Source organism: Trachymyrmex septentrionalis, unplaced genomic scaffold, assembly GCF_001594115.1.
Source record: "Trachymyrmex septentrionalis isolate Tsep2-gDNA-1 unplaced genomic scaffold, Tsep1.0 scaffold120, whole genome shotgun sequence".
In the NCBI taxonomy this organism is placed as follows: Eukaryota; Metazoa; Arthropoda; class Insecta; order Hymenoptera; family Formicidae; genus Trachymyrmex; species Trachymyrmex septentrionalis.
Window position 1 is genome coordinate 115,030 of NW_017304331.1, and position 8,829 is coordinate 123,858.

Below are 8,829 nucleotides of genomic sequence, written 5' to 3' on the forward strand. Positions count from 1 at the left end.
CATTTGGATTTTAATTTTTAATTTGGTACAACAGTTTTTTTCAAGGAGTAATTTTTGACTGAAAATTAAAGCTCATTACCTGGATTGGAATAAAAGAATCTTCAATAAGAATATCTTTGAAGAAGTATTAAAACTACTTTTACTTGAGTTGGAATAATAAAAGATACGTAACGTATCACTTAGATTCTATTCAAAAAGCTTATTTTTAGCGCCTTCTTTTACCTTTTTTTACAGAGGTAAGTTTGTACTGATATCATGCATTTTGTATTATCAAATACCATCATGCGATTTCGTTTGCATCCAATCTCCTTTAGTTATAATGGTTAAAACGGTGATTGTCTTAGAAACTGTACAATAGCGATCTGTCTCAAAAGATACATACACAAGATTGTAGCTTCTGCCGAATCAAAATTAAAATTTTTTCAATACAGCTCTTGAAACAAAGACATATGACCTTAATTACTGTAATTACGTGTGCTCGTAAGTTTATTATTCAAATGCAAGCGGTAGGGACAGTGGGCGTTGATACGAAAGTCGTGCAGAAAGTTGGATTTGACATTGACCATTGATTTACTATATATGATATGCCCTCTTTTCATCTGTGAGGTTCAAAAGCACTTGAGTTGTTGATGGCGGGAAGTCGGCCCCTAAAATTAGCTACAGTGACATATTGGTGCGTCTGGGATCCCCTGAAAGAGATATGGTTCCCCTTCTTCTGCCTTCTAAATTCACAAAGCAACTGCCCTGGGAAAATCAACTGACGCGTAACTAAATAGTGTATCATTAATTCCAACGTGTATGTTTATATCGTGTTGGTTCAAGTTCACAGAGCTCTGCACGCTATTGTCCCTTTAATTGTGATCGCAGAAGAAGGGGCGTCTTAGATTTTCCAATTGGGCCATTTGGCAATTACTAAAAAAATGATGCGTTGTTATATTGATGTTGAGCGTGTGCATAAAGGAAAACAGTAAATATTACATTTATAGTATTCAAAAGGGACGCATTTTTCAACACAAATAAATAAAGGTAATATTTTAATAAGTAAAAAGCAATTAACATATGTGTAATATAAAATTAATGAATTGATCCTTCGGCTATCTCATGGGATATCTTACGTCTAACAATAATTTCTGTAAGTTTTATACATTTTATCTTAGTACTTTTGAAGCACGCGTCGATTATTGCTTCGTTTTGAAACGTAATTTTAAGTCAAAATTAGAAGTATAATTTTATATTACTAAATTATTAAACAATTTAATATTATCTAAATTATATGGCTATTATAAAACTACAATAAATATATTCGTTATCAAAAATATTACCCTGGTTTCCTAAAAATATATTGAGTGTTGTTTATAAATTTACTTGAAATACTTTCTTCTCCATTTGCATAAATAAAAGGAATTGAGTTAAGAGAATAATTATTTAATGAGGAGCTTTATATAATACAACAGAATAGGAAAATTAATGAGTGTATTACATTTAATATAGATGTGTTATGACAACAGACCCGAAAATGACGTCAAATTTACATCTGTTTTCTTTATTTCATGTTGATTGCATGTACGTGCGTGCGTGCTTGTTTGTGTGAATGTGATGTATAAGTTTCTCTATTTATAAGAACGAAAATAAAAGGCCAGAATAATGTTCATCTTTTAAAAAACAAAAAAAATGGCTTTTTCTCTTTTTTTTTTCTCCATTATAATCAACTAGGAAAACATTTGATTTATCCCAAATAACATTCAAGTACCTTAATACTAGTATAAAAACATTCTATTTTAGAGAGTGTAGAAGCGTTCTTTTTGATGTCGAAAATGTACACAAATAGATGGATACAATTATGAATAGAGTTTCGACCGAAATTTCAATTTCGGTTTCAGTCAGTTTTGGTAAAAAATCATGGTTTTGATTTGATTTCAGTTTTGGCCAGAATTAAGAGAAAATTTCAGTGAGTGAACCGAAATTATACAAGTTGCAACGCATCGGTAAGCGTTTAAAAAACAACTGCTCGATTTTAATTATTAACTCGTTGATTAAACTTAAGACAATTTGAGTACAAACTTTGATGTCATCCTAATAATAACTGTGATTTGATTTCTTTAAAAATTGGAGAGGCAATGTATTATTATACAATAAAAAAAAATATATGGGCAATAGTTCAAGATCCCACCGCGAGTTTATTTTACACTTATCGCGTATGCAGATGAAATGTAAAAAAAATCGAAGTTCGTGTTTAGAGCAACATTAAACCGCAAGGGTGTTTAAAAATAAGTAGTCAGGAATATCGTCAATTATGACTTACGACTTACGAGAAAAAGAGAGAGCGCGCAGCTCCGAGCGGTGAACAAGAACGCAGCAACTGACGGTTGAACGTGTGCGCGTTTGTGTTGTGACTGTCAGTTACTGCGTCCTTGTTCACCGCCCAGAGCCACGTGCTCGCTCCTTCTCTCGTAAGTCGTAAGTTGAAATTAATGATATTCCTGACTACTTTTTTTAAGGCACTCTTGCGATTTAGTGTTGCCCTTAACAACTCGCGGTGGGATCTCGTACTACAATGAGAGCATCAATACAGAGCGGAAATTGGTGCGTAATTATAACAAGAATTTCAATTAATTCACATAATATATTGTACTACAATGTGGATACAAAAATTTCTTTGGACGTTTTGGTTTGCTTCAAACTATCTTCAGTAAGTTGTGACAAAATTTTTTTTAATGTCTTATATAATAATTTGCAAAATGTTGGATAGGATTCTCATCAATGTCTTTACAAATAGTTCGCAATATTGGAAAAATATTCTACGTGAGACCAGAGGATAAGTGCATCCTTACTGTTAAGTTGAGAGTTGCCAAAAAATTGTCTCTTCGCTGTTAAGCTAAATGACTAGCTGAAGAGAGCAATGTGCAAATCGATTAGTTGCGTTGTTATTAAAATATAAGTGTATTTATTCAACTTACCTTCCGTCTCCATAGATCACAATCAATTATTCCAAGCGTAATTTTTAAAAGAATATAAAAATTTTTAAGTTATTATTATAAAGAGAATAAATTATAAAAGATTATAAAGATTATTAGGAGTGTTACCCAAATAAAAGTCAAAAAAGTAAACCGCCAAATTTCTTATTCTGATAGCAATGTCTGCACAGATCAATACATCACTGTTATAATGTCAAACTTAAAAACAATAATTAAAAACGAGTTAAAAACAAATACACAAAGTCGCTACTAAATTTCTCTAGAATGTTCACATACAAGTGGTGCAAAAACTCCGTATCTGATTGGAGATTCAAACTATTAATTTGCAATTTAATATTCAACATTTTAGAGATGAGTCTTTTGTTCAATTATTTTTCTATTTATGTCCAAGATTTTGACATTATCCCATTCAAATTCATGTGATTCAACCTATGCTGAGTGATGACAGATTAACAAGAAGTTTTTCTATTAATTTGATTTTTGTGCTCCTTTATTCTCGTTTTTAATGAACCGTTTGCCAACTATAGGTTGTATCATAATCTCGACATTGTAATTTATAGACGACACTCTTATTAGAACTTGAAGGACACAATTTAACAAAATAAAGGCTTATTAAAGTCCATTAGACTCCCTTCAAGTTCTCATATCTGAAATGTTGGATATTAAATTGCAAACCAATAGTTTGAATCTCCAATCAGATACGGAGTTTTTGCACCACTCGTATGTGAGCATTCTAGAGAAATGTAAGTAGTGACTTTGTGTATTTGCCTTTAGCTTGTTTAATTATTGTTTTTAAGTTTGACATTATAACAGCCATGTATTAATCTGTGTGGACATAATTCTCAGAATAAGAAATTTAATGATTTACTTTTTTTACTTCCATTTGGATAACACTTTTAATAATTTTTATAATCTTTTATAATTTATTTTCTTTATAACAATAACTTAAACATTTGGGTATTCTCTTATAAAATTGACGTGTTACGCTTGGAATAATTGATTGTGATCTACGGAGACAGAGGGTGAGTTGAATAAATACATATATTTTAATAACAACGCAACTCGTTTTGCACATTGCTCTCTTCAGTTAGTCACTTGGCTTAACAGCGAAGAGATAATTTTTTAGCAACTCTCAACCTGACAGTAGAGATATACTCCTCTCGTAGAATACTTTCTCACGTAGAATACTTTCCAACATTGCAGACTATTTATCAAGACATCGACGAGAATTACCTATCCAACATAGTTTCTTGTTATAATTGTGCACTAATTTCCGCGCTGTATTGACGCTCTCATTCCCCATATATTTTTTCATTATTTTTATTTTGAGAGCTTTATATATATTTTTTGGAAGTTTCTATATTATTATAGTTAGATATTTTAATAAAATCTTGTTTTTTTTTTTAAATGAGAGACCGGAGTCAGTAGACTATAGAAGAGCAGAATAATCGAGGCTAAAATAAAACACGCAAGACACGCATGAACATGTCTGAGCACGCAGCAGCGACTGCTGCTTAGTCTGTTGTAACATGCTGGAAATATACAAGGTGAAATACTGCGCATAATGGCTGCTAGACTAGAATAGAACAACCAATCAAATTTTTGCTTTACATTTGGGGCAAACATTAGATTGGTCAAAAAGCAGTCATTACATGTTGGATGACTGTATATCCATGGAACTATCTCGCCTTATATATTTCCACCATATATGCTGTAACATCTTGATGAGAACATATCACATAATACAGGGTGGGCCATCTATTGGTACGTTTTTAAAAATGCGATCAAATGAGCATACATTGATATTTTTTATTAATTTTTTTTTTGTTGTGAAGCTAAAAGTATCCGCGTCAAGAATGAAAAACGATTTCGTTCATGTGGCTCCCTCTACTGGCCTTACAGTATGCCATTCGGTCACCCCAATTATTAATGACATTTTGGACTATGGACATATGGACATTTTGGAGCTCTGGGACCACTTCTGTCATCCACTAACATCCCTTTCTCACGAACTTTCCTCACCAATTTGCGTATAGCTCCTTCGGTGGGTGCTCTATCACGACCCATATTTCTTTTCAAAATTCGTACAGTTTCGGCGACACAGCACTGACTTTGAAAATAAGTTTTTAAAATTTCAAAACGCTCTTCAAGAGAAAACATGTTGTTTCGTGCCGCGGACGGTATGACTAATAAACTGTCAAAATTTCGGGTCTGTAGCTCGTTTGGTGTTGCCATACGACGAAATTCAAAAACGTACCAATAGATGGCCCACCCTTTAGAAGTTACGCACAATTTTAAAAAATCGCACACGCAAAAAATATTTTTATTCTTAAAGTTTTTGTTTTATAATTGCATATGATTGTCTGAGATATTTAGATTTCTAATCAGATAGTAAGTTTAGTACTTATTTAATAAAGTCCAACAGATTTCTTTTTGTTTATCTGTCTTTATTATTGTATACTGTTAATGTTTTTAAGAAATGAATGAGAATAGTAGGCTAATCACAGCTAGCATATGACCCATTTAGTGACGATTCTTGTAGTACCTACTCTCAAACTTTTTGGAATTAAATCTCACCCTAAAAGAAAATACAGTCAGTTTTGAAAAAAAATATTTCACTTCTTGAAAAAGAATGATAATATTTCATTTCTTTAAAGAGATTTACCTCAGTGATAAATGTTACAAGTTTAGTTCTCTTACGTCCAGTTTTGACAAAACTAAGCTCATTCGACGTGTTTTTGCACGAAACGAACGAATTTAGCAAGAAGAAACATTGTTCTGCCCTGCAAAGCGAAATATTAATTGTTGAATACAAAAATTAAATTTGAATATGTATTACGATCATTAGTTTGTGATGTTGCCAACGTTCGTGAGTTTTCTTCTTTTTATCGTGAAGCATTTTTATTACTATTTTTTACTTACACGCAGTTTAATTTTATTTAATTTTATATTTAAAGTTTCTTGAATCTTTCTGTCTTCTGATCTATTTCTTCCGATCTTCCAATCAAATGTAAGTGAGCATTTTGCGATGGATTTAAATGAACTCTCTATGACAAACCATGGCTTGGACCATCGAATATATAGGTCTTTTAAGTTTTTTTTTTTTACGCTTTGAAGAAGGCTAAAAAATGACTCGAAATATGTAAGCTTGAGATTTTAGATTATAAACTACTACAATATTTTTTAAATAATATATTCTTATTTTGCGCATCAATTCCCGCCCAACTACTAAATGCTCTTTTCTTATTCAATTTTCTTTTAACATAAAAGAGTTTTTACTTTTTTTTATAATTTTGCTATACTGATTGTAAGTCATTCTCAACAATCATATTTTCAATTTATTTGGTCTGTTTTTGAACCCGAAGCTATTATAATAGATTACATAAATTATGGATCAAATTTCGTATTAATTTAACTAAGAATATTTTACATTCTAGATTTATTAAATATTGTATCGTTAACAACGTTATACCATCAAATTTGCATCATGTATATAATGTTAAGATTGATCTCTTTAATTACAATTTATCAACAACACAGTTAAAAATTTAACTACGAGCTTCCTTTACGTAAGCTTCTTTTATAAATGAAGCTCGTAGTTATGAACAAAATTAAAAGTAACGAATGATTAAACTAAAAATTAAATTACAGTAGTTACTTAAGTCTAATGAATGTATACATTAAATTTCATAAATTTTTATGAAAAATATATTAAATTTCATGTAAATGTATACAAATATACTTTTCAGTTATAAATACATTAAATTTAATGTAATGTTATGAAATTAAGTTCAAATTGTAATTTAAAAGTATATTAAATTTCATAATATTTTTAACAATGAAGATATGATCATATCAGGAGTCAGTTTGTTGATAAGATTTTAAAACTAGAATTAAATGACACTTACAGAAAAACAGATTATTATCAAACACAATTGTTTCGTCTCTCACGAGAGGTAACGCATTGCCTCCCTACTTACATCTGCAACTATTTTTTCCATAAACAAGAAAAATCTTTTTTTTTTGTACGGGAGAAGGAGAGAATTTATTAAAATGTCATCACTTATCTTTGAAGCAGAACAAAGAAATAATGAAAACAAGCAATAGCAACACTATTAGACCAATTTGTTATTATCACACAATATGTACTGGTATTGAGCCAGATTCTCATGATAATTAACGATTATAAAAAATAGTTTGCTATCTTTGTATCCAAAAAAACATAATTCTCCTTATATGTCATCTAATTAAATATGCATTCACTCCCAATTTTTCCTTCCTATAATCTCTTTCCCTTCATATACCTCACCAAGAAACAAATAGTATGTTAATTTATCGTCTGTTGTTATACCTTCAAATTTTTCTACAATTAGGAGAAAATTTTTCTTTACCGTCAAATAATAAACTAAATATTATCTTTGATTTTATTAAAGATATTGGAAATAACATCCATAAATTACCTATTGATAAACGGATTTATATTACGGATTTATATTACGAACCATTCAATTCCTATTTTGAATAATTTATTTTTATTCAATTTACGAAAGTAAATTTAGACTTATTAAAATTTAGTTAAAGGTACCAAGCGATTTACAAAAAAAAAGAAAATAACGTAAAAATAAAACGTTTAAAAACGTTTAAAAATAAAACTTTAAATAAAATTAACATTCCAAATTATAATAAATTATAATAATAAATTATAATAAATAAGGGTTATTTAGATTTAAGCCAAATGAATTATATAAAAAATCAAACTATGTATCTGAGCAGACTGCGCCACAGTGATTGCTACTCTAATGATATAGATAGAACTATTTTTAAGTTATTAAATTAAACAATAAAGTTTATTAGGGAACATCAAAACATTTTATTTATAAAATCAAAGGTAATATCACGATTCCACTAAATAGAGCGAAATATATTAAAAATATCGAAAATATGTTACGCAACACAAATACATATGAAATAGTAACAAAAAGTCCGTTTAATAAGATGACTAAAGATCTGAGATCTTTACTTTATAACCCAGATAGAGCAAAATGTCGGCATTGTGTCAGCATAGCGCACTCACGATTGTGGATAGACGTGTCGGCATATTTGCAGTTATTGAGTGCGGTGCATGTGCGCAGCATGTTTTGCCGACACATTACGATATGATTGGCGTCACAATACTGGCAAGCTTTGTCGGATTTATGTAGTAATAACGATAGGAAAAAAAATATGTATATATATTGATTAATAAATTCAACACATTTTCTTTATTTTCTTTTTTGAATTTTACAGAAAATGATACTAGATAAATAATAGTATTCTTTTACATATTAGTTTGTTCGTCGCGCATACATCTTTGGTATTAAATCCTATCAGAACATGTATTGTATATATAGAATCTACAGCAAAATAGAATTTCAAAAACATAAAATAGAAAATTTATAAAATATATAAATTTTATAAAAGAATTTTAAAAATACAACATAAAATTGTAATACTAATATATAATTATAATTATATCCTAAATTTCTGATCTACTATAGCTGTGCAGAATGAAAGCGTTATTAACTGTCGTTTTCACTGTTTAAGTTATCGGTTTCATCAATATTATCACTATTTGAACCATCAGAGTTGCATTACTATTATTCCTATTATTTTCAACATGCAGCACATCTTGTCGGAGTCGTTACTTTGATGACCTTAACGCTTTGGTAATGGCCTCCTTGATAGTTTGTGTTAATTTAAAATTGAGATTTGCTGCCATTGCTTCTGTATGGACATAAAAAAATAATATAAATTAATGCAATTTTTTCATGTAAATTCTTCTGCTGCAAATCTTTACAGATTCTAAAGAATATTC

General features: G+C 29.9%; 1 protein-coding gene across 1 annotated transcript in view; it reads left to right on the forward strand.

The window, feature by feature from the left end:
- The window catches only part of LOC108754771 (E3 ubiquitin-protein ligase TRIM71-like), a 226,572-nt gene that overhangs the window by 12,500 nt on the left and 205,243 nt on the right, over positions 1-8,829 (forward strand). Inside the window, exon 2 of the mRNA XM_018497355.1 lies at positions 1,973-1,985. Coding sequence (XP_018352857.1) covers positions 1,973-1,985 — 13 coding nt within the window. The remainder of the gene's footprint in view (positions 1-1,972; positions 1,986-8,829) is intronic.